The sequence below is a fragment of the Phyllobates terribilis genome, unplaced genomic scaffold (assembly GCF_046119375.1).
Source record: "Phyllobates terribilis strain yellow unplaced genomic scaffold, ASM4611937v1 Scaffold_3__8_contigs__length_932513732, whole genome shotgun sequence".
NCBI classification, from domain to species: Eukaryota; Metazoa; Chordata; class Amphibia; order Anura; family Dendrobatidae; genus Phyllobates; species Phyllobates terribilis.
Window position 1 is genome coordinate 238,641,882 of NW_027362763.1, and position 27,296 is coordinate 238,669,177.

Genomic DNA, 27,296 nt, shown 5'->3' on the forward strand with positions numbered 1-27,296 from the left:
ATCTTCTACAAGGAAAAGAAAAATGAAATCATGAAGTTCAGAACAACTGCGGATAATATTAAGAGAGAAAATAAACATGGGAGAGAAAACTCTATAAGGGGCACAAAAGATCCTTTGTTCCTTGGTGCCAGCTGCAGAGTTGTAAGACAATGTCATGTTTGTAAGATTACAGTAACTGTATCGACAGTATAAAAATAGTAATGTTACATTGTGAGATATTGTGACAGTTTGTAGCCCATGTAAACCTCAGCACTATGTCATAGATGGGCAAAATTGAGCAGAACACGAGCAATTCTGCATTTTTTGTAGAGAGAAAAAAAATCAAAACTTCATTAATAAACAATAAATGGGCAAAATACAGTATAAAAAGGGTTGTCCCATAAATAACATATAATGACTAGGGATGAGCGGATGAGTTTGGGTTCTTTGGATTTGAAAGAACTTTAGTCCAAAGTTTGGTTCGGGTACCAGAATTGTACCCGAACCGCAAAGAAATCTCTCTCTCCTCCCCGTACTCCCAAACTGTAAAACGGACTTCCAGGAAAAATCTTCATTTGGAGTTCAACACTGGACACTGTGTCCTATATGAACCCCAAGCTTTAAAGTTCGGGTTGGCTCATCTCTAATGATGACTTATCCATAGGATAGGTGATAAATGTATGATCGTTGGTGGCAGACCGCTGATTCCCACACCAATTATTACAGCAAGGTTGGCAATGCACCTTTAGGGCTTGTTCACACCATCGTATAAATCAAATGGGTGCTATCCAACGTTTTATCGGACCAATATTATTCAATGGGGCAGTGCTGATGACCGATATTTTTTTATTTTTTTTTATTTATTTATTTTTTTCATTGACAGAATCTGTCTGTGAAAAAAATTGCACCATGCTGAGATTTCAGTCTGAAATCGGATGGGTGCGAGAAAAAATCAGATCCGATTCTTATGAATACATTCCAATTCTGTGGAACACGTAAATCCCTTTAAAAGTATAAATGTTTATTAGATATGCATTAAAATCGCACCAAAATAAAACAGTAAAGTGATAGACAAATAATAAAAACCTAAAGATAACGATATGGACCTGTGATGTAATGGTCCAATAGAATACTGTGGACCTAAATGTATCTGCTCCACTGAATAGACCTTCCTTTTAGGATACCAGTAATGCTATACATACATACAGCTTTATAACCTAGGAAACTGTAAATGGTCCTGTAAATAATTAATAGCTGGTGCTGTAAAAAATCGTATTGTACATGGATGACAAGAGAGAAAAATATCGTTCTACTTTTCTGGATGAAAATCAGACGGATTTTATTTTTTTTTATACTGTCATCTGAGCCCATCCTTATGTATAGAGTGGTAGAGCGCTCGTACAAGCAATGCTCCAATCAAAGTCTATAGGGCATGTAAGTAATGTGACTTTAGAGGAGAACATTCATATTTCTCTATGAATCCATACATGTATCCCCATGAAAACTCTTCCTGTTCTTACGCTTTGGCAGCAATTTTATTGCACAGACTCATGTCAACCAATAAGTTGTTGTTTTTTATTACTTTTTTTATTAACCATTATAGAGTGGAGTGTTTCGGCCCTAAAAGAAATTTGATAACGTGTAGTCAAACATTTTTATTTGTCGGACTACGGAAATAATTTTTTTGCTTAACTATAGGGTTTTATTCATTTGGGTTAAAATGAACTCCCTTGTTTGCTGCGGTCATTTTGTTATGTAATATGCGTAGATTTCGGTGAGCAGAGCGACTATGATAGTTGGTGTGGGTGATGTGAGATTTTTCCTACATATGTATTTTATTGTATTTTATTTTTAATTGATTGTTTTTGTTTTGTTATATCATAGACATTGAGGGGACATTTACACTATAGCATTTTTTTGTTTTGCAGTTTTCATTTATAGCTGGTATAATAGCTTCTACGAAATGTCTTAAATTCAGCCACATGGACTAAAAACAAGTAAATTTTTTTAGATTCTTTATCTTTTAAACAACCATTAAAATCCCAGCAGAGAGAACATTGTCAAAAACAGGCACAACAGACCTACACGTTTCTAGCTCAGTCTGTGCCTGGGGTAAGACCTTCACAGCTGGAGAGCTGGTTTTGATATCTTTTTGATCCATTTATAATAGTTACTGGCAGAACTGATCTGATACGGGTCTAAGACCCAGCAGGTGTGCCATACTTGGTGCCCCGTGGCCATCACATGATCGCTGGGTCCTAAAGAGGCAACAGGGTTGCAGGAAAAGACAAGACAGATGTGATTAACAGCTTTGAGGTCCTTCTTGAGGCCTAAGCACCGGACCTGCTGATGCTCGATTTTAGGAGCAGGTGTCCAGTAATGCAATATTCGTTGCTGCACACTCGCAGCTTGCACCGTCACCTGTTAGAAGTCAGTGGGTGGTCATTAATGGAGTTGTCTACTACCTGGATGGTAGAAAGTCTTGTTATATGACAAACTAGACAAACTCCTCTGATCTCCCTCAGCTGATACCTTTGCATAAGAATAAGTCATTGAAACTTTTCGTTTCATATTAAAGGAGCCTAACATGGCTCTGTTAGTGGTCGCCTGGCATTTCTACAATGGCTCTCACAAACAGGCTTAGCACAAGCCACTCCGGGTACAAGATCCAGGGGTTGGACTTAATTTTCACCCTTGAACCCTGTACAGGGATCTGGAATTGTACAGGGGGCCGTGGCTGGGGGCCACGGAGTCTGCTGATGGTGCAGGCTGGCTAGAATTGACAGGTAGCCAGGGCTTAACCAGGAGGGCAGACAAGGTACAAAATCCGAAGGCAAAAGGGTGGTCAGACAACAGGAATATAACAATTGAGCAGGAGCAACTCGCACAGGACTGAAGCAGAGTATCACTCACTATATCTGGCCGCTCCCAGCACTAAGCTGGGAGTATTAGTAGGATGTGGTGCTGTCCATTTTGCCAAAGCAGTGAGCTGACCACTTCAGCTGGAAAGGACACACACCCATACTGCTAGACAGGATGGCACTACAAGTCTCAGCCACCCCAGTCTCAGTGGCTGAACAGTGCTTGCTGCCTGGCGCCGCCGTAGAATGAGTATGGTGGTGCCGGTCACAGAAGCAGAAGTCTTAGGAGCAGGTCCTGGAGGAGATGTAACAAGAAGCTCCTATATAGCTGTTGGTGGAGATTAGATACACTTTTCTGTTTCTTTAACTTTCAGAAATGTATTGTATTTTTAATATATATTTAATTTCTTAATATATTATGTAAATGCTGCTCCTTCATTATCTCTGTCAGAGCCAGCTGCCTTGTGTAAATGACGTGTGGTCTGATACAGGACTCGCCTGTGGTGCTGATAGGACGGCACGAGCTGGCGGCTGTGTAATACGTTAGTGCTGTAGGAAATGGTTATAAGACCTGATCACCGCACGGTATAATGAGCAGACGAGGCTGCTGAATAGCGCTTCCTGTTTATCTGCACTCGCCCCCGGGGTCAGCTATAGAAATTCTGTAACTATTGCTAAATCCACAGGAAGAAAAGCAGAATAAAAGGAAATAGTAAAGGCAAGGAAATGATTAAGGCTAAATCACATGCTTATTTTGTGTGCACTGCAAATATGAAGGGCTTCTCCCTTTACTCACATTTACGGCATTCCTGTCTTTCCTCTATGACCCCACTATCCTGTATGCATGGTCACGACTTCTAGTTTATGGTAGAAACAGAAACAGACAAGTGAGTGCACTAAGCGCATGGCCCATAGAGTCCCTCATGAACCGAGGACCTTATTCTTGGGAATGGAGGGAGCATCAGCACACAGACCCTCATCAATCCCTCATATGGCTCGGCTGTCTGTGACAAAAAGCCACTTGAAAAGCGAAGAATATGTTGCTTATGTCATTTTTACAATAGCACTTGTATAACACTTACCTATGATTTCATATTTCATTTTCTTACAGATGACTTTTGACCCTGAAGTTTTCTTTAATGTGCTTCTACCTCCAATAATTTTCCATGCTGGATACAGTCTAAAGAAGGTAAGAATGCCATTGTAGGGTATTACGCCGAGGCAAGAGGCTGTATGTAAAGGTTTCTTCTGGGAATACACATTGATGGCCCATATGGTCTAATCTCCTTTAAGTGAACAGGACTGAGGTGCTGCACCAGGTCGCTTCACGAGTGCGGCAGCAGTACCAAGCACAACCCCAGGAAAAGCTTGCAGGGGCCTCAGCGAAATGGTTTCTAGGAATTGATTGCCAATTGTAACCATCAGGGTACTGTAAATATTCTCAGAACACCAAAAATCTGTGGCTGATGCACATGCATTTCTGAAAGTTCAATTCAAATGAATGGTACAGCGTAATCTGCCACGTGAATGTATGCTGATGTTATCAAAACAGATTACTGATTTTGTATATATTGCGTTTTCTTTTTCATTTAAAGGGGTCTTCGAAAGTTTAAAAGTTATCCCCTATCCACGGGATAGTGGATAGCTCTACGATTGCTGGGGGTCCGACCGCCGTTGTCCCCACTGATTCAGAGAATTGAGGAGAGGTTGATCATGCACTCAACTGCTCCATTCATTTTTAATGGGAGCACTGGAGATTGCCGAGCACAGCACTTGGTTGATCTTAAGCGCTCCTATGTCACGCCAGGTGTAAGTGCAATACAGAGGGAAAAGGGAGAGGGAGCCAAGACACTAGAGAAAGGGGGAAGTGGAGACCTCCTAGTCTGGTATAGCGTCACCCTGTCTCAACTAACGTCCCTCTATAGCCTCCTCAGCTATCGCCGATCGCGTGCCTCACCCTACTTTCCCTGGCGTATGGCTACTGCTAGGGATGGAAGGAGATGAGCACTAGTCAACCTCCACTAAAATTCTAAAGACAACAAGGGTAGACAAAACAGGGAAAAATGGCTTGGCTTTAGATGAACTCCAAATGTGCACACGGCCTCAAGCTCCAGAGAGAACGCGGTACTGCTCTTGCTAAGCTTCACAAGTAGAAATGAATATAACCAGCGACCCCCTCTCAGACATACCAGGTTTATATACACCCAGGCCAGAGAGCAAGTTAGCAAGAGAGGTAGTCGCTCGGTCCTAAAGACAGCCTCCTATCTAAGCAGCTGTCTGCAATGCCAAACGTGGAGATCTCCTGCAACCCACTTCAGGGCGACTGTCTGTCACCTTTGACACACCCGTGACATCCTATTAAAGGGAATCTGTCACCCTCTAGGACGTATATAACATATTAATATTTGTATACAGGTGATAGAAATGTTAAACTAGACCTATCTGTATGCCTCATATTAATGGTCTTGTTGTTGTGAAATCGTCTTTTATTTCTACATGCTAATGATTCCTTCCAGGCCCCGGGGTGTAGGGGGCCTGGAAAAAATCCCCGCCTCCTCGCTTCATTATAATGCCACCCCCCCTCCCCTGCACGTCACAATGCCCTGTGACGTACAGTTGCGGCGCTGTAATTCTGCGCCCTGGACTACCTCCACGATCCGTACCACTTCCTCTCTTCTATGGGAGGAAGTCGCAGTGACTCACCGGTGCCTGCGCAGAAGATCGCTGAATAGTTTATTCTGTGATCTTCTGCGCAGGTGCCGGTGAGTCACTGCGACTTCCTCCCATAGAAGGGGAAAAAGAGGTCCCGATCGGTAGGAGCTCCGGTTCTCTGGATTGGTGGGGTCCAGTGATCGGAAAGGTGTCCCTTATTCCATGGATAGGGAATAACTTTTAAATTTGTGAACACCCCTTTAATTACTAAGTCCTGAGCTGCATATGACAGGATGGGGAGAGGAAAATGCTTTGACACAAATAGTCCTCCTATACTGAAGAAATATTAGAGGAGGCCAGCAAAGTGTGGAAATAGTGTGGTATCAAATGCTCCAGTGTATGAATTAATGGTTCTCCGGTGTAGCAGTCCTAGGTTTCATCAAATGAATGCATTACCACTCTTACATCTCGTACATCATTATTGATGTATATATACAACTACAGCTGCAATAAAAATTATTCAACCTTCATTACAAATTGGTGTATTGCAGTAAATAATAAACCTATAAAACAAGAACAATTAATAGCTCAACACAACTAATATAACAAGTGGTTTCTCAAAATTGAAAAAAATGCCACTTGTAATGACTACCTCAGTCTCTGCTCAATTATTCATCCCCTTCATGGCCAGCGCCTTTAGTATTAAGTAAATGCACATTTTGCTTTACAACCTGCTGCCAATGTGATGCATATTCAGACACCAGCTTTAGGCTGCGTTTTTGAGGAATCTTAGCCCATTCCTCATGAGCAGTGGTCTTCAGTCCACTAATAAACTTGTTTGATGCTACCTCCTTATTTGAATATCACCAAAGATTTTTTAGAGGATTCAAGTCAGTCGACTGTGACGGTCACTCCAGAATATCCCAGTATTTCTTCAGAAACCAAGCCTTGGTTGACTTCTAGGTATGCTTAGGATGTGTGTCCTGTTGTCAAGCTTCAACTTCTTTACAAAAGACATGATATTTTCTTCCTTGAATTTCCAGATACTTCATTGAATCCATCTTGCTCTCCGCATACTGCTGTTTTCCAGTGCCAGAGGGAGTATATCATCCCCAGAACATCGCCATCTTTCTTATTAAAAATAATAAGAATCACAGAACCAATATTGCTATATCTACAATATATTCAGCAGCACTATACAATTCACAGGGTACTTGTACAAATAAAATCAGACATTACACAGCAATACATGATTGAAACAATTACAAAGAGGAGTGAGGGGCCTTCTCGAAAGCTTATAATCTATGACGAAATAGGTATGTCATAGAAATATTAAAATCTTTGAAACCCCTTCCACCTCCCTTGCTCCTCCTCTGTGACACAGAATTAGAGCACAAGACAATCTGAGCTGCCTTTTTGTGAATTACACAGTTTGACATACGGAAAATGAGTAAGACTGCGATGTATAGATTGGAGATAAAGAGAAGTGAACCATCCTAATTAACATGCAGGCAGCCCCTTTATGAAGTGAAGGACCCTGGCAGTGCCCAGGTGACTGAACGAAGATGTATATTATGCATAGGCAAAGAGTTACAGACTGGACAAATAGTTAAGATAAATAAAGGCTTTTTAAGTATTGAGGGGATTAAAGCGAATATCTCACACCTGTTAGATATAGCTGTCACCCAGTATACACATTCCTTTCACCAGAACAGCTTCAGCTAGACATGATGTCTCTGAAAGAAACTATTGAATATAGAAGTTTGTATTAATCCAATATTGATGAGACATACATTTTCAATGCCAGGGCGAACCAAGGAAGAAAGTGCATATTTTCTCATAACTATAACCCCTACCTATAAGGGACAACTCAATAGTGACCAGATGACTGACAACAGCCATGTCATGTTTGGTCTCTGGGTAACCGTAAACTCCCAATAAAAATATGGCGGCGATCTTGAACGTCTGCTACCATCTGGAGAGGCGTTATCGCGTAAATTGGGATTTTCATAAAATCCTGAAGGAATGGTGAAGATGCCGGGGTCTCGTACCTTGCTATACTCCTACCTTACTCTTATCTGCTTCCTCCCCCACCCAGTGAGGTGTGAGGCTGAAGTGTATAGGCAAACACTAACCAGACAGACTGGGGAAAACGGGTAAAAGAAAACTCCAGTTATGCAAATACTTTCACAAAACAACAGAGTGGGAAACATAGAAGGAATGGGAAGGAAGAAACCAAATAGGAGAGGATAAGGATAAACATGCAAACCAACTCCACACAGCAATCTGGGAAAAACCCTTTTGATTAAAAAAAAATCAATGCAAATTTACTATCACTTTAATCGTATTCAGCTGGAGAATCATGATTCAAAGTAATGTTTCCAACTGAATTTACTCCATGAAAACAAAACACAAAAATACATGGTAGAATTGCATTCTTTTTTCACAATTTTACTGCACTTGGAGTTTTTTTTCCCTGTTTCCAATACATTGAATGTTAAAACAAATGGTGCTGTTCAAAACTACAACTTGTCTTGCAAAAAAACAAGCCTTCATATGTTATGTCGATGGAAAAATAGAAAACTTATGGCTCTCGGAAGAAGGGGAGGGAAAACGAAAGCGCAAAAAAAGGATAATTGGCTGTGGAGGGAAGGTGTTATGGGTCGTCAGCTACGAGGGCTGCAGTATATCCATATAGAATGCAGAACCATATGGCAACATGACCATGAGAATCTGCTGGCTGGCTTTAGTTGAGGGTTCTAACAGCCCCACTTTTTGATGACTTGTCTTCTTGCATATGTGTTACATGCAGCAATTTCTAGTTGGCAAATAAAATACCCAGTTTCCCTAAAAATAAGACCTCCCCGGAAAATAAACACTAGCATGATTTTACAAGAATTTTGAAGTATTTTTGAAATATAAGCCAATTCTCCAAATATAAGTCCTAGTTACAGTCAGGGCCTAAGTGTTGGGGGATGGGAACAGGGCAATTTCTCAGGGGCGCCACTCTCTTAGAGGCCCCCAGAGTTTCTATTCAGAGGTTAAGACTGTTTAAGGACCTTTTATGACATTACGGTCATGTGACATTAAGTGTCACCAAAGATCCTTTAATTGCTGGAGTCTAGAGGGACTGAAGAGGAGTCAGGCTGATATTTACTATATGTACAGTGTATGGATATACATGTGTATGTATATGCAGTGTGTCTGTATATACATGTGTGTGTGTATGTGTATGTGCAGTGTGTGTGTGTGTATGTATGTGTGTGTATGTGTAGTGTGTGTGTATACATGTGTATGTGCAGTTTGTGTGTATTTACGTGTGTGTGTGTGTGTGTATATATATTTATACATGCGTGCATATGTGTGTGTGTGTGTGTATGTATGTGTGTATATTTGGACACACCTTCTCATTTAAAGATTTTTCTGCATTTTCTGCTCTTGGAGACACATTCAAAGTTTGCCCAATTTTTCGCACTGACTGACCTTCATTTCTTAAAGTAATGATGGCCACTCGTTTTTCTTTACTTAGCTGCTTTTTTCTTGCCATAATACAAATTCTAACAGTCTATTCAGTAGGATTATCAGCTGTGTATCCATCAGACTTCTGCACAACACAACTGATGGTCCCAACCCCATTTATAAGGCAAGAAATCCCACTTATTAAACCTGACAGGGCACACCTGTGAAGTGAAAACCATTTCCGGTGACTACCTCTTGAAGCTCATCAAGAGAATGCCAAGAGTGTGCAAAGCAGTCATCAAAGCAAAAGGTGGCTACTTTGAAGAACCTAGAATATAAGACATATTTTCAGTTGTTTCACACTTTTTTGTTAAGTATATAATTCCACATGTGTTAATTCATAGTTTTGATGCCTTCAGTGTGAATGTACAATTTTCATAGTCATGAAAATACAGAAAAATCTTTAAATGAGAAGGTGTGTCCAAACTTTTGGTCTGTACTGTGTATGTATATATATATATATATAATATATATATATAATATATTAGTTTGTGTGAGTATTTACATGTGTATGTACCGAGTGTGTGATGACATGATTAGATTTAAATAAATGTTGATTCCCCACCCCCTCTTTTGGAGAAAAAAACACCAGACTCTCTTATTTTCAGGGAAATATGAGACGAAAGGTACACTGAAGTAAATTATTATTTCCTACGGTAATCAGTGAACAGTTTATGATAAAAGCGATATCTATATCTGCATAGACGCTTTTAGATAAAAACAGTGATGTGTAAGACACAGATTAGATCACATTAGATTTGTTGGGTTGCAATCGCTCTGCAGTAAATGTGGCCGACCAGCCATGGCAATATTCTTCTTCATTTGGAAATAATTGCTTTCACTGTGGGTATAATGAGTATCTGTCTTAGATGAGGCTATGTGACACTTCCCAGTTTGTTACATTTTGTTTTCATCTGTCCTGGACCTAAATCAAGCATTTTATGAATATGAACATTTGGTGCTAATCTTTGCTTTGAGCTAATGGTAATTTCACCAGCAAATAATCTTCAGACGTTGCATCTTCTATGAAAGCTGTACATGCCGGCTGTGGTGTGCGCTGCGCTCCCGCTGATAATGACAACAGAGGCGCAGTTGTAACCATTGTAACAAACTGTATAATATCAAATGCTGCAATTATAAAACAAAAAAACATTTTGTTACTATTCATATTTAACCAAGTAACTATTTGTCTTTTATGCTGCAGAGACATTTCTTCCGTAACTTGGGAACCATATTGACATACGCTTTTCTGGGTACTGCCATTTCCTGTATAGTTATTGGGTAAGTTCGGTTAATATAACCTTTTTCTATTAAAACTGCTACTTCTGCTAGTTAAAGGCTATGTACATCTTTTCATATTTTTTTCTATTGTTCATTTGCTTCTTAAATGGGCAGCACGGTGGCTCAGTGGTTAGCACTGTTGTTCTGCAGCACTGGGACCTGGGTTCTAATTCCGCCAAGAACCACATCTGCAAGGAGTTTGTATGTTGTCCCCATGTTTGTGTGGGTTTCCTCCGGGTTCCCCGGTTTCCTCCCACACTCCAAAGACTTACTGATAGGGAACTTATATGGGGAAAATGATGATGTCTATAAAGCGTTTTGGCATTAATGGTGCTGTATGAGTGAGTAAAATGAAGAGATATAAAGTTAAAAGGAACCTGTCATTTTCACAAATATATACTGCATATATATATAATAGGGTTAATTTTGTCACAAAGTTGTCTGTCCGGCTTTCAGTCATGCAGGCGTGTCAGAGCTTCTTTAGTCACTGCTCAGTGCACAGTGAGCGGCACCTATAAGATTGCCCTAACACTTTAAATGACAGCTCGCTCTGCAGAGCATTTGTGCAGAGCAGGCTGTCAACCAAAATCCCTTGGTGTGCATACAGCCGCTGCTCACTATGTGCTCAGCAGTGACTGAAAGCCAGCGGCTCCTCAGAGGAATTAACTTCATTTTCTTCCGATAGCTAGCCATGTTTTCAGTAAAGTGCATGGACAGATTTGCAATTCTGTTAACCTGCGGATTAACCCTATATCTACAGGTTAATAGCATTTGGGGAAATGACAGGTTCCTTAAAATGTTCACAACCTAGAATAACACAATGAATATATACCCTCCAGTAGTAGTATGTGTGAAAAACATAGGATACTCGTTTCATAAAAGAAGCATAAAAGCCATCCCATGGTGACCAGTGTACCCAGTCAGGATGGTCCCTAAGTCTAGTATCTCATCTCTTTATGTGCCAGCAGACCTCAAAAAAGGACCTAAACCTGACTGATCACACCTGCCTGTGGAAAGCTGTGTAGAAAAGATGTGGGTGGGGGGACACATTCACCAAGTACAAGGAAGTAAAGGAAAACCAAAAGCATGGTCCAGAACATCTGTTGGTATAAGTCTAATTTGTAGGTGCACATTCACACTGTCAATTGTTTTTATTCTAGGTTGTGCTTGTCTGTTAATGGCTACAGTGTGAATGTGCACCTACAATTTACACTTATACCATCAGGTGTTCTGGACCATGTTTTTGGTTTTCCTTTAGTTCCTTGTACTTTTTACAGATGGTGATGTACCCCCCACCCACACCCTTTTGTACTGTGCATCTTGTCTATTTAACTTTCCACAGGCAGGTGTGAAATAGTCAGGTCTGGGTCCTGCTGTGCCCCCTGTCTATTTTGAAGCCTGCTGGCACATTATGAGGTGAGATACTAGAGGTAGGGTCCATCTGATTGTTTGATCAAATGAGTGTTGACTACGTATGTTATTTACATGTACAGGTGCATCTCACTAAATTAAACTTCTTCAATGCAAAAAGTGACATTCATATATTATATAGAGTCATTACAAACAGAGTGATCTATTTCAAGTGTTTATTTCTGTTAATGTTGATGATTATGGCTTACAGCCAATGAAAACACAAAAGTCATTATCTCAGTAAATTAAAATAATTAACAAAAAACACCTGCAAAGGCTTCCTAAGCGTTTAAAAAGGTCCCTTAGTCTGTTTCAGTAGGCTCCACATTCATGGGGAAGACTGCTGACTTGACAGTTGTCCAGAAGGCAGTCACTGACACACTCCACAAGGTCCCAGAGTTCCAATTTTCATTTGGAAATGAAGGTCCCAGAGTCTGGAGGAAGAGTGGAGAGGCCACAATCCAAGCTGCTTGAGGTCTAGTGTGAAGTGTCCACAATCAGTGATGGTTTGGGGAGCCATGTCATCTGTAGGTCCACTGTGTTTTATCAAGACCAAAGTCAGCGCAGACGTCTACCAGGAAATTTTAGAGCACTTCATGCTTCCCTCTGCCGACAAGCTCTTTGGAGATGGAAATTTCATTCTCCAGCAGGACTTGGCACCTGTCCACACTGCCAAAAGTACCAATACCTGGTTTAAAAACAACAGTATCACTGTGCTTGATTGGCCAGCTAATTCGCCTGACCTTAACCCCATAGAGAATCTATGGAGTATTGTCAAGAGGAAGATGAGAGACACCAGACCCAACAATGCAGACGAGCTGAAGGCTGCTATCAAAGCAACCTGGGCTTCCATAACACCTCAGCAGTGCCACAGGCTGATCGCCTCCATGCCACGCCACATTGATGTAGTAATTGATGCAAAAGGAGCCACGACCAAGTATTGAGTGCATTTACTGAACATACATTTCAGTAGTGTCATCATATCAAAAGCCCAATTTTAAGATATAACTTTTATTGATCAATGCTAAAAAAAAGGTCTCAAGACCATAAAAAGACACACAAAACAGTACACACAAAACCACAGGAATCTGTGATGACAAAAACCTAATTCTTACTATTGTCTTACACTTCCCCTGGACTCTCTCTGCCTACCAGCGGAGGTTGGCACCCTAAGGGGGAACGTTGTGGTGCCCCCGCTCCCCGGCGGCTCACCCTGTGGTCCCTCACCAAGTCCCTATCTATATACAGTATACAATCCCGTGAGGAAACCTAGCACTATACAGAGTCCAATCTCAAATACTAAAGGAAAGTGCAGGTATGATAAGGTTAGATCACAAAATATAAACAAGGATGTATAAAGATGTATGGGTGACTCCAACAGTTTGACCCTAGGAACATTATTCTTACTTTAAAACATACATTTCAGTAGGCCAACATTTTGAATTTTAAAAACATTTTTCAAGCTGTTATAAAGTATTCTAATTTACTGAGACAATGACTTTTGTGTTGTAAGCCATTGTCATCAACATTAACAGAAATAAACACCTGCAATAGATCACTCTGTTTGTAATGACTCTATATAATATATGAGTTTCACTTTTTGTATTAAAGAACTGAAATTAACTTTTTGATAATATTCTAATTTAGTGAGATGCACCTGTACCTGTTACTACTGATTATTTACTGCTGGGCATCTATTCATTGTTTATATTGTAGGATGTCAAAATAAAAAATGTGCAAAATGTTTTAATGAAGACTAGTTATAAAGTTTCTTAAATGGAATCTGTATTTTCCCCAAACACTGTTAACCTGCACATTTGAAGTTACTCTGCAGGTTAGTAGCATTACAAATCTGCTTGTCCACTTTACTAATAGCATGGCTACTGGGAAGAAATTAAGTTTATTCCTCTCAGCAGCATCTCTCAGTCATAGGAGCGTTTCAGTACCCCATATTTTTTAAATGTCTTTACTACCATTTACTCACTGCAGGGTAACTATTGATTATTTTTATTTTAGGTTGTGTTTGTCTGTTAGTGGCCACAGTATGAATGTGCGTCCTGCTCATTACACTTACACTAACAGGTGCTCTGGCCCATGATTTTGGTTTTACATTTTTGATGTTGTAGTATGTCTGTAAGTCCTTCATCTAGCTTAGTGCGCTTGTAAAACCGATCTGTAAGAGATCCTGCTCAGTTCTGACAGCTTTCAGCATCCCATTACCCTTGCATCTCTCAGAGATATACATAGCAGCAGTAAGAGGTGGTAGTTGTTCACAGATTTGCAGTGGAGAGAGGAGAAAGAATCTACAGTCTCAGAGAGGGCAGCAAAACAGGCTGTGGATAAGGGGGAAAGCACATGGCTAGGAAAAAAGTACAGCATCACAGCTATGCTGATATGTGAACTAATGAAGCCAGTAGACCTCACATCAATCCTGTATTACTGGGAAAGACACTCCCATAAAAGAATAATCTGAAACTTGAATCAGGCTGCAAACTGCATATCAGGCTGTCTGAAAAGGAATGAAGGAATGAAGATTGCTGATGGAAACTCACAGCAATTTCATTAATTAAACATAACCGCTCACATACGTAAAATATTTTTCAAAGCTGTTTATGGCCTTTAATTCAGAGAATTGAAATGACATGCTTTGTACATATTACCTGAAGCTAGTGTCTGTAATTTTGCAGCATGTACGGTATCAAGTTTATGACCTATTGTGTGTTTTAGATATGTTGCTCGTTTCATCCTTTTATGACTTTTTTCTTCCTTGCAGAAAGTCTCATAGTAAAGGTTAATATATTCGTGTTCTTTTTGAGCATATGTAGTCTTTTAATACATGATCTGTTACAAGTAGAACAATATATTTATAAACTATTCCCATGGTTTGCCTCTCTGATGATATCACACATGGTTCTCATATAATTGTAATTGTAGCCTAAGGCTTTATTGTCTTTTGGGTAATGACTCAGATGCCTGTTATCCTCATATAGAAGACTTGTCACCTGTTTCCAGTAGGACTGCGCTTTACTCTTCATGGAGAATCCCAGAGACGCTTCTAAATAGTGATTATCTATCAGATCAGAAAAGTGAGCGCAGCCTTGTCCTGGACATCACCCCTGGCATCCTGTCCACCAGGGCTCCTGTGTCTGTCAGTTGTAGATCATTATAACCAATAAATCACTGGAAACCAAGATACAAGGGAAATAGTCTTAAGTTGGGTTTGTAAAATCAAAAAGACCTGTGTAATAAGAAAATTGCAAAGCATCTGATCTGCCTATAAAGTGAGGGTCAGATTCACTATGATCAGCCGTTATCACCAGGGATGGTAGCGAGTAAGCTACCAGTACACAGTGCCTGTAGACAAGACATCCTGCTCTGGTTTATAGAAGGGGATCCCAGCGGAAGACTTCACTCTGTTACTTTGATAAACCATAAAAGGGAATCAGATATGACTAATATAGAAAAGCCATTTAAACAGATTACTGTTATACACCTGTGTATTTGAGGTTCATACATCCTCAGACTTAGCTATGTAACTTAGAGAAAGAGATTCCGAAACTTCCTGAGCCATTGTCATCTTCCCTTTTTGGGTTAAAAATGTGTTGATAGATGTACAAAAACATTGCCTGTACGTTAATGTCAAACTTACCTCTTATTAAAGGGTTATTCCAAAAATAACAAGTTACCCCCATGGATTGAGCATAACTTTCTAATTGCTGGAGGTACAATCACTTGGATGCCTAGAATGGGCAGATCTACTAGACGATGAATGTAGCGGCCGTCGAGCACACGTACTTCAGATCCATTGAAGACTGGACTCTGCAGAAATCCGTTTTTTGCAGTTGGGCCCCTCTTATGGATATATATCTTCTCTTATGAATTTATGCTCTTAAAAAGAATCTGCCAGCAGGATTTCACCCCCCAAACTAGTTATATGCCCATGTAACTGTTTCATAGACAAGTCCAGCAATACCTTTACATGGCCAGTCCGATCCTCCATTACTGACAAATCCGTGTTTGAATTAATATGCAAATGGATATTTTATATCTGAAGCCTCTGTCACTCCAGCTCTATTCTCTGCCCAGCACTGCCTCCTGCTGATTGACTGACAGCCTCTATGCTGTGTGACTGCAGGCAAAGGAACTGTCAAGTAGGAGGAGGCGGCACTGTGCGGGGAATGCCTATTGTTTTCGGCACTTCTACTTGAGGCATGCCAACCATCAACTCCACTAACTAGAGAATCCCTGCCTAAATTGATAAAGCTGCCTTTCCTGCACACACTAAACATGTCTTCAAGTCCTTTGTACAGTTATTGAAATATATAATGTACCAATTCTTTCCATTTATGACTATGTATTATATCTCTGCAATTTATTTGGATGGATGCAATGTAACACTGCACAGTAGGCATGCGGTGCCCTGCATTCAGTATTTAGAGCCTAATGTGGGAGGTAGATCTCGGGGAATAATTCTGACATATGGCGCCAAAGTAAGGTGCTGATATATGCTACTGCATAAAAACATGTTGCAAAAAAGTATATTGCATGGTATACAAATATTACATAGGAAAATGCAATATGCTGTGTTTTCCTATAGAGTAAAAAATGTACTATATACCGTGACATGCTGGGCCGGCAGAAGCCCAAAGGACAGGACCGGTAACTTAAGGCCTATGGCTACGTTTGGTGTATGTGCAGAGTAATAGGCCAAATGTGTTCTCATACCAATATGTATAGCGAGCCTCAGCGTGTGGGTACCCAGCATGTACACTACTTTCTTTTGCTCTGTTATCCTCTGATGTTTTCCCTTTAATGTATATTTAATTTGCATTTATTACATAAGGAATTATCTTTACAAGGTGAGAAACTTATTTCACACATAACTTCAGTCTTTGAAGTCACGGCTATTCGTGCTTGTTCGGAGTTTTGCTACAGCACAGGTTTTCTGATACTCGGAATATATATTTTTGGTCGTATGAAAAGGATTACCATATATAAAAGTCAGTGAGACTGTTACAGAGGAATATGTTACAGACTAGTAGTTTTATTGTCCTCCCTGTATTCTCTGAATCCTCTCGAGTCTATTAAAATATGCAAACTACAGAAAACAAATCCATTTCTCCAAGTGTAGAAATTAAACACAGTTATTTTAATGCAAAGTCAAATGAAGATGAGCATCGGGCAAGGCATATTTCCTAAATCAGTATGAAGTCTGCTCTGCAGCACATTTCACACCTGCTGCTCAGCCACTTTTATGGGATCAGATATGCCAGTCATGTCACACATATTAGGACACTGTCTTTTAACCGCATTACAAAGTCTTCTCATACTATTGTTTTTCCTGTTTTAAGTGCGACTTGAAGCAAATCTGGTACAATGTTGTGTAAGGCTACTATGATAACATACACAATGGTTCAAAGATATTATGCAATGTAACGCTGGTGGGTATGGTCCCACTGCGCCATAGGCCGGGCTTACCCTGGAGGGGCGTAGCTAAGTGACTACCAGGTGTTCGCTAGAGCCTCTGATGGTGAGGATAGGCTGGGCCACCTGTAGTCACCAGCGACCACTCCAAGGCAGTCCAGGGTCTGCAGCAGCTTACCAGAAGGTCAGAGGTGCGGGTATGCGGTACAGAGGGTCGAGACAAAGGCGTAGTCCGAGTTCGGGGCAGGCTGCACTGAATCAGAAAATGTAGACGAGGTCAGGAGGAGAGAGGTCAGGCAGGACGGTTAAACAGGCCGGTTTGTAACGGGAAGCGGAATACTGAGGCAGGCATATACGTGGACTAACAGGGTAGGAACCAACGTTCAAGTGGGGAGTGGTAGGTGTAGCTGCCTAATAAAGGCCCTGTTAGCATGTGATAGTCTCACGCACAGTGTGGGAAAGACTAAGTGCAACACGAAGGGATGAGGGGAGGGTAGCCCAAACACAAGGAAAAGGGGGAGTGGAGACCGCTAGGCAGATCTAATATCACCCTACCTTTCCTACTGTCCCTATATAGGTTCCGCAACTATCGCCAAACTGGAAACCTAGTTCCTGTATATCCGTAGAGCTAGGCCCTAGATCAGGGGGGGGGGGGGGGGGTGGTGAGCACTGGTCAGTCCCCACTATAAACTAAAGACAACAATGGAGCCAAATAAAGGGGGGGGGGAAACCTAGCTTGAGCAGACAACAGAGAAATAACACCAAATGTCCTCCAAGGGCCCAAGAGAGGTAGCTAGCAGACTGCTATTGCTCCAAGCCTTCACAAAGGAAAATGAGAATATATTCGACTATTCGGCGACTCCCTGAAGCAGACTAAGAGTTTTTAGAATCACCCAGACCAGGGTGTGTCAATCACAGCAGGTGGGAGGTTGCCACTGGGTCCAAAAGTCAGAATGATTAAAAAGGCATCTGCAGTACCAAACGCAGTGACCTTCTGCAGCCAAATTCAGAGCGACTGTCTGTTACATCTGACACACCCATGACAGATAGGCCGGGGAACCTAATCTCTGCAGGACACGGCAGGGTTAAATTCCTGCAGATACCGGCCATGCCCCATAAGGGTAGATGGTTACCACATGCAAGTGCAGCAGTGCTGAGAAGTGCAGGAGGAAACAAACTCATTTGATTATTGTCATTTATCTTTGTTTGTGTGCTATTAGTGTACTCTCCGGCTGTTGCTTTGACTTTTTCTAGTACTTTTATTTTGGCTAGTTTTCAGTGAGGTCAGGGGTCCATGCACTTAGTCTTCCTGTCATTGTAGTGTTTATATCATAACCATATTTTGTAGACCAGTGCAGCCAAAGGGCTGGAAACAGTGATAAGTTGGGAGAGCCTGGTGCTGAACCTCATCGCAATCCCCCTGCCCAAGGTCACAATTCAAACAAAGGTGATATAGGGGGCCATCGGTTCTCAGTTCAGCCATCAGCATCTGCGTCTAGGCATTGCAGTCGCGATTATTTCACTAAATCCGCTCTGCTGCATGGTGCCTCAGTCCACGCTGGACGGTGCAGAGCAGCACATAAGTCTACAGGATGAGGCAAACAGTATTTGTGCGTTTTTTATACTTGAAGATGGGGGAACTTTGGGGCCCTCACTCTGTGTAGGGGCCATGATACTGTGCAGAGGGCTGTGGGGCCATCATTCTGACTGTGTGGTGAGCTGTGGGGCCATCATACTGTTTGGATTGCTGTATGAGATCCTACTGTTAAGAAGGCTATGGGGGTCATCATACTGTTTGGGGGACTGTAGGGTCAACATGTTGTGTGGGGGCTGTAGAGAATCATATGATTTAGGGGGCTGTGGAAATCATACTGTTTGGAGGACTATGTGGGCCATCATACTCTGTGGGGGTGTTGGGGACATCATACTGTGTAGGGGCATCATATTGTGTGGAGGGGTGTGGGGACATCATACTGTGTGAGGAGGAGCTGTTAATCAAGGTAGAAGGGCTGAATAACTGGAGCTGTATTATTTATAAACTTTATAAAAAGCAGTCATTTTTATAGTATTGATTAGCTGCTACAGATAAGAATACTTGTTACTATCAGTCCTATGTACATTGTATCATGTGTTCACAGTAGCAGCTAGTCAACATACCCAATTCTGGTCAATATTAAGTGATACAAATATAAAATAATAATAAGTTAATAATGTTAGTTTTGAGCCAAATTAAATTCAGCCTATTGGTTCCCTATTTTCCCTATTGAAAATGGGACTGTGAGTTTGATAAAAGGGGCTGACGTGAGTGACGACAAGCTCAGCAGAATATGTTGGCACTAGTAAAAAAAAAATAAAAAGTTTGATATATTAGTCTAGTGCTACAGAAAGTAGCAAAGTGGCGTGAAGCAGATTCATTATGTCATAAAAATACATGATCTGAGGAAACTGCTCCACTTTTCATTCATGTGGATCGTTGTGTTAGTGATTTTAGAATGAAGGAAATGTCTGTTTGTTCCTATTCTGCGATGTCGTTATTTTACATCCATAATCCAAATGGGTGTTACGTTTTGAATGACAATGCACTGCCATCTTGTGGCAAACTAAGCTAACTACACTACTGAGCAGCGAATTTAGCGCAAAATGTATTGTTAGCCATTATTGGCTTATTCTTCTTTGCCTTGAATTATAGTTTAGTTTTGGAGTATTAATTTGTTTTTTTTTGTTTATTCATTGATAGATATCACTATATTTAACTCCTACATGTATGTCATGGTCAGATTGCACATGTATGCAGGGGCTGTGCCTGCTCCGTTTATAACAGATGCCAGCTGTAATAAATGGCTGTAATCTGCCCGTAACAGCAGTGATTGGCACTTACCTGCCATCTTTGTGGTTTATTTAAATGCCACTCTCAATCACTGACAGTGGCATTTAAATGGCGCTATTGCATGGAACAGATGGGTTATCATGGCAGCTGGGGCCCCTGTTGTCACCATCTTGGTCCTTTTTCTGAAGATCAGCTGTAGGCTGATAGAGCTTCAAGGGACAAACAGACCTTGATTAATACTATATAGAGCAATATACTAATATGTTCTCTGATATATAGACTGCTCAAAAAAATAAAGGGAACACTTAAACAACACAATGTAACTGCAAGTCAATCGCACTTCTGTGAAATCAACCTGTCCAGTTATGAAGCAGCACTGATTGTGAATCAATTTCTCCTGCTGTTGTGCAAATGGAACATACAACTGGTAGAAATACTGGGCAATTAGCAAGACACCCTCTATAAAGGAGTGGTTCTGCAGGTGGTGACCACAGACCATTTCTCTGTTCTCATCCTTTTTCGCTGTTGTTTTGGTCACTTTTGCATTTTATCATTGCTCTCATCCCTAGAGGTGCAGTAGCATGAGGCAGGGTCTACAGTACAACCCACAGAAGTTGCTCAGGTAGTGCAGCTCCTCCAGGATGGCTCATCAATGCAAGTTGTGGCAAGAAGGGTAGCTGTGTCTGTCAGCACAGTGTCCAGAGCGTGGAGCAAATACCAGGAGACAGGCCAGTACACCAGGAGACGTGGAGGGGGCTGTAGGAAGGCAACAACCCAGCTGCGGGACCGTTGCCTCCTCCTTTGTGCAAGGAGGAGCAGTGCCAGAGCCCTGCAAAATGACTTCTAGCAGACCATTAACTAATGTGTCTGCTCAAACTGTCAGACTCCATGAAGCTGGTATGAGGGCCTGACGTCCACAAGTGGGTGTTGTGCTTACAGCCCAACACTGTGCAGGGCGATTGGCATTTGCCAGGAAACACCAAGATTGGCAGATTTGACATTGGCGCCCTCTGGTCTTCACGGATGAGAGCAGGTTCACACTGAGCACATGCGACAGACGTGACAGTCTGGAGACGCCGTGGAGAACGTTCTGCTGCCTGCAACATCCTCCAGCATGATTGGTTTGGCAGTGGGTCAGTAATGGTGTGGGGAGGCATTTCTTTAGAGGGCTGCACAGCCCTCCATGCGCTAGCCAGAGGCACCCTGACTGCCATTAGGTCCCGGGATGATATCTTCAGACCCATTGTGAGACCATATGCAGTTGCAGTGGGCTCTGAGTTCCTTTTGATGCATGACATTGCTAGGCCTCATGTGGCTGAAGTGTGTTAGCAGTTCTTGCATGATGAAGGCATTGAAGTTATGGACTGGCCTGGCTGTTCCCCAGACCTGAATCCAATCGAGCACATCTGGGACATCATGTCTCGTTCCATCCACCAATGCCACGCTGCACCACAGACTGTCCAGGAGTTGACTGATGCTTTAATCCAGGTTTGGGAGGAGATACCTCAGGAGACCATCTGCAACCTCATCAAGAGCATGCCCAGGCATTGTAGGGAGGTCATACAGGCACGTGGAGGCCACACACAGCATCATTTCATACTGAGCATCATTTCCTTGTCTTGAGGCATTTCCACTGAAGTTGGAACAGCCTGTAATTTGATTTTCCATTTTGATTTTGAGTATCATTCCAAATCCAGACCTCAATTGGATATTAATTTTGATTTACATTGATCACTTTTAAGTTTTATTGTTCTCAATGCATTCCACTATGTAATGAATAAAGATTTGCAACTGGAATATTTAATTCACTGATATCTAGGTTGTGGTATTTTAGTGTTTTGTTGTGTGTGTATGTGTATAATATATACAGTACAGACCAAAAGTTTGAACACACCTTGTCATTTAAAGATTTTTCTGTATTTTCATGACTATGAAAATTGTACATTCACACTGAAGGCATCAAAACTATGAATTAACACATGTGGAATTATATACTTAACAAAAAAGTGTGAAACAACTGAAAATATGTCTTATATTCTAGGTTCTTCAAAGTGGCCACCTTTTGCTTTGATGACTGCTTTGCACACTCTTGGCATTCTCTTGATGAGCTTCAAGAGGTAGTCACCGGAAATGGTCTTCCAACAATCTTGAAGGAGTTCCCAGAGATGCTTAGCCCTTGTTGGCCCTTTTGCTTTCACTCTGCGGTCCAGCTCACCCCAAACAATCTCGATTGGGTTCAGGTCTGGTGACTGTGGAGGCCAGGTCATCTGGCGTAGCACCCCATCACTCTCCTTCTTGGTAAAATAGCCCTTACACAGCCTGGAGGTGTGTTTGGAGTCATTGTCCTGTTGAAAAATAAATGATCGTCCAACTTAACGCAAACCGGATGGAATAGCATGCCGCTGCAAGATGCTGTGGTAGCCATGCTGGTTCAGTATGCCTTCAATTTTGAATAAATCCCCAACAGTGTCACCAGCTAAGCACCCCCACACCATCACACCTCCTCCTCCATGCTTCACGGTGGGAACCAGGCATGTAGAGTCCATCCGTTCACCTTTTCTGCGTCGCACAAAGACACGGTGGTTGGAACCAAAGATCTCAAATTTGGACTCCTCAGACCAAAGCACAGATTTCCATTGGTCTAATGTCCATTCCTTGTGTTCTTTAGCCCAAACGAGTCTCTTCTGCTTGTTGCCTGTCCTTAGCAGTGGTTTACTAGTAGCTATTTTACCATGAAGGCCTGCTGCACAAAGTCTCCTATTAACAGTTGTTGAAGAGATGTGTCTGCTGCTAGAACTCTGTGTGGCATTGACCTGGTCTCTAATATTAGCTGCTGTTAACCTGTGATTTCTGAGGCTGGTGACTCGGATAAACTTATCCTCAGAAGCAGAGGTGACTCTTGGTCTTCCTTTCCTGGGGCGGTCCTCATGTGAGCCAGTTTCTTTGTAGCGCTTGATGGTTTTTGCAACTGCACTTGGGGACACTTTCAAAGTTTGCCCAATTTTTCGGACTGACTGACCTTCATTTCTTAAAGTAATGATGGCCACTCATTTTTCTTTACTTAGAATTTGTATTATGGCAAGAAAAAAGCAGCTAACAGTCTATTCAGTAGGACTATCAGTTGTGTATCCACCAGACTTCTGCACAACACAACTGATGGTCCCAACCCCATTTATAAGGCAAGAAATCCCACATATTAAACCTGACAGGGCACACCTGTGAAGTGAAAACCATTTCCGGTGACTACCTCTTGAAGCTCATCAAGAGAATGCCAAGAGTGTGCAAAGCAGTCATCAAAGCAAAAGGTGGCTACTTTGAAGAACCTAGAATATAAGACATATTTTCAGTTGTTTCACACTTTTTTGTTAAGTATATAATTCCACATGTGTTAATTCATAGTTTTGATGCCTTCAGTGTGAATGTACAATTTTCATAGTCATGAAAATACAGAAAAATCTTTAAATGAGAAGCTGTGTCCAAACTTTTGGTCTGTGCTGTATATATATACTGTATCTCCTGGTAAAGACATGAATGGGTGGTACACGGTGTCCAATGAAAAACTCTTCTTTATTAAACAAATATTTTAAAACATGGATGCAGGGGATGCGGGTCACCGTGTGGATGACGGACATTTCGTAACAGAATGACAAACTAAAAACAGGATTATAAAAACACTCCCATATCCAATTTACCATTAAAACCTAAAGAACCTTGCGCAATGGATCGAATGGTCCTTTTAGTTTCTCTACGTCTTAAGACTTTGCTGGTCTAGGGTGTTGCACCTGTCATCCTGGAAGCTAATCAGCTGCACTCAAATTCGTGCTCTCACTCTCGTGGACTCTCACTTTTTATCAGAGAATATATTAGTATATAGTATAAATTGTGGTCTCTTTCTCCTTTGAAGCTCCATCAGCCTACAGCTGATCTCAACTATCTTTCACTATCTCATCTCTGGACAGTGCTGCCATTTTGGCTGAATGAATATTTATGTTTAGAGTTGAGAGAGTGAAAAAACTGATCTTTATTATCCCTTGCATGTGCGACGTTTCGGCTCTTCAAACTGTGAGCTTTTCTCAAACTATGAACATTGACAGTGCATGAGCAAGGTATAGAAAGGTTACACTCCATAATCCGTGATTAATCACTGCACTGAATATATTTTGCAGTTGTCATCTACTATATGGCCATGTCCCGTGGTTTACATAGGTCACTGTTCACACATTGCGTTTACGGGGCTTTTCAGTTACACTCTATATCCATGTTCTGATATTAGTTTGGGTTATACTTATATGACCATACCACCTTTTTTCATACACTTTTTAATTTTTTTTTGCTTTGTCCATATTCTCCTATTAAGAGATTAGAAGAACTTACAAATCCCTTTACAAGCTTATGCAGCCTGCGCAGCGTGTGGGCATTCCCTACCCCAATATGGCCATTCCATGCAATTGACAATGCAATAGACTTACACAGACACTGAGGGTAGTTCCTATATCCAATATGGCGCCACACAACTCGGTAGAGAGAAGAAAGAAGGTGCAAAGTATTCAGCGCAGTGAGTAGCTGGGAGCCCTGACATCACAGCTGAGCCTACGGCACATTCAAGGCCATCCCTGGGACACCATACTATGTGATCACTGACATCAGCAGTTGGGTGAGCAGTTTTTAGTGATAACTCAGGTGTTAAAATAATGACATTATCATGCAATTAACACCTTACCGCTGAAGCCTGTTTTCACCTACCTGACCAGGCCAAATTCAATTCAATTCTGAGTAGTGATGAGCGAGTATGTTCTGTTAACCCTTTCGGCGAGCATGCTCGAGTGTTTTCCGAGTATCTTCTGCGTGCTTAGGTGTTATGTTTCAGTCACTCCATGCTCATGATTTTCGACTGTTTGACAGTTTTAATACATGCGAGGAATGCCTGAGAAACAGGCATTCCTCACATGTATTAAAGCTGTCAAACAGTCGCAAATCATGCGCATGGAGTGACTGAAACCTAACACCTAAGCATGCAGAAGATACTCGGAAAACACTCGAGCATGCTCGTAAATTTCGAGTAACGAGCATGCTCGCTCATCACTAATTCTGACCAGTTTCACTTTGAGGTAAAAACTGTAGAACGGTTCAACATATCCCAGTGATTCTGAATGTTTTTTCGTGACACGTTGTACTTCATAATATTGGTAAATTTAGGTCAATATTATTTGTGTTCATTTTTAAAAAAAATAAAAAAATGGAAATTTGATCAAAATGTAAAAAAAATAGTATTTTTTGAACATTGAATTTTTATGCCCTTAAAACAGTCATATCACTAAAAATAATAAATAACATTTCCCACATGTCTACTTTACATCAGCATCATGTTTGAAACCTAATTTTTTTGTTAGGAAGTTAGAAAAGTTAAGTTTTCCAACAAAGTTGACAAAACCAATTTTTTTAGGGACCACATCACAAGTGACTTTGAGGGGCCTATATGATTGAAAATTCCCAAAAGTGACACCATTTTAAAAACTGCATCCCTCAAAGTGCTCAAAACCACGTTCAAGAAGTTTGTTAACCCTTTAGATGCTTCACGAGAATGAAAGCAATATGGAAGGAAAAAAAATTTAAATTTACATCTTTCAAAAGGGTAACAGGAGAAAATGGACCCCCAAATTTGTTGTGCAATTTCTGAGTACATTGATACCCCATATGTGATGGAAAACTACTGTTTGGACGCACAGCAGGGCTCGGAAAGGATGGAGAACCATTTAAAGGCAATCTGTCAGCAGGTTTTTGTTATCTCATCTGAGATCAGTATAATATAGTGGCAGAGACCCTTTGTTTACTGGGTGCAGCAACTCTGACATAATCAGAGTTTTAAGATTTAGCAATGCAGCAGAGCTGTGAAAGCTAACCCCGCCCACACAGGCTCTCCGTGTACATTGTTTATAGACAATGAGCTGCTTTTCAGAGGAGGGGATGGAGTCAGACTTGCAAGCACCCGGCCAGCTCATCACAGCAATGATAATCATGAGGTGATGTAACCTTCAGCGTAAATTAACAACAGCGCGCACTTTGACATGTGACACATCGTTGAATTCTGTGTTTTAACCTCTACCTCATGCTGTCCTCAGATTACATAGCACACCCCTCAATGAATTTATGTATGGGTATTGTGAGGATCTAGGTCCCACAGGTGCTTCACAGAACTTTATAACATTGGGATGTGAAAATTAAACATTACATTTTTGTTTTACAATTACAATTTTTTTTTCTTTATTCCAAAATTTTTCATTTTCACAAGAGAAGCAGGAGTAATTGGACCACATAATTTGTTGTGCAATTTCTCCTGAGAGTGACAATGCCCCATATGTGGTGAAGAACTACTGTTTGGGCTCACGGCAGCGCTCAAAAGGGAAGGCGCACCATTTGAATTTTGATGCACAAAATTTTCTGGAATAGATGCCATGTCACATTTGAAGAGCCCCTGATATCCCAAAACAGCAGAAACCCCCACAAGTGACCCCATTTTGGAAACTACACATTTCGAGGAACTCATCTTGGGGTGTAGTGAGCATTTTTAACTCTCAGGTGATTCACAGAATTATATAACATTGGGCTGAGTAAATGAAAAATCCCATTTTTTCCACTAAAATGTTGCTTGCCTCAAGTTTTTAATTTTCAAAAGGGATAATAGGAGAAAACAAGCAGTACAATTTGTTAAGCAATTTCTCCTGAGTATGCCAATACCCCTTATGTGGTCATAAACTACTTTTGAGACACAGTGCAAAGCTCAGAAGGGAAGGAGAGCCATATTGGAGTTCAGATTTTGTTGGAATGGTTTGAGGGTGCCATGTCACATTGGCCGAGCCCCTGAGGTGCCAGAACAGAAGTGACCCCACTTTACAAACTCCACCCCTCAATGAATTCATCTATTGGTGTAGTGAGCATTTTGACACCACATGTGCCTCACAAAAATGTATACTATTGGGTGGTGAACAAAAGAAAGAATAATTAATTAAATTTTTACCAGTAAAATGTTTTAGCCACAAGTTTTTAATTTGTTTAAGGGCTAATGGCAAAAAATGGACCTCACAGTTTGTTGTGCAATTTCTCTTGAGTACACGAATACCCTACATGTATTCGGGAAATACTTTTCAGGCACAATGGAAAGCTCAGAACGGAAAGAGCATTCTATTCTAGTGCAAGTTTTGTTGTTATGGTTTGCGGGTGCTGTGTCACATTGGCAAAGCCCCTGAAGTGCCAGAATAGCAGAATTCCCCTATAAGTGACCCCATTTTTTAAACTACACCTCTAAATGAATTCATCTAGGGGTGCATTGATCATATTGACACCTC

General features: G+C 41.2%; 1 protein-coding gene across 1 annotated transcript in view; it reads left to right on the forward strand.

Moving 5' to 3' along the window:
* SLC9A9 (solute carrier family 9 member A9) overlaps window positions 1-27,296 on the forward strand; it is a 1,175,306-nt gene that overhangs the window by 26,143 nt on the left and 1,121,867 nt on the right. The window contains exons 3-4 of the mRNA XM_073674666.1: window positions 3,952-4,029; window positions 10,216-10,292. Coding sequence (XP_073530767.1) covers window positions 3,952-4,029; window positions 10,216-10,292 — 155 coding nt within the window. The remainder of the gene's footprint in view (window positions 1-3,951; window positions 4,030-10,215; window positions 10,293-27,296) is intronic.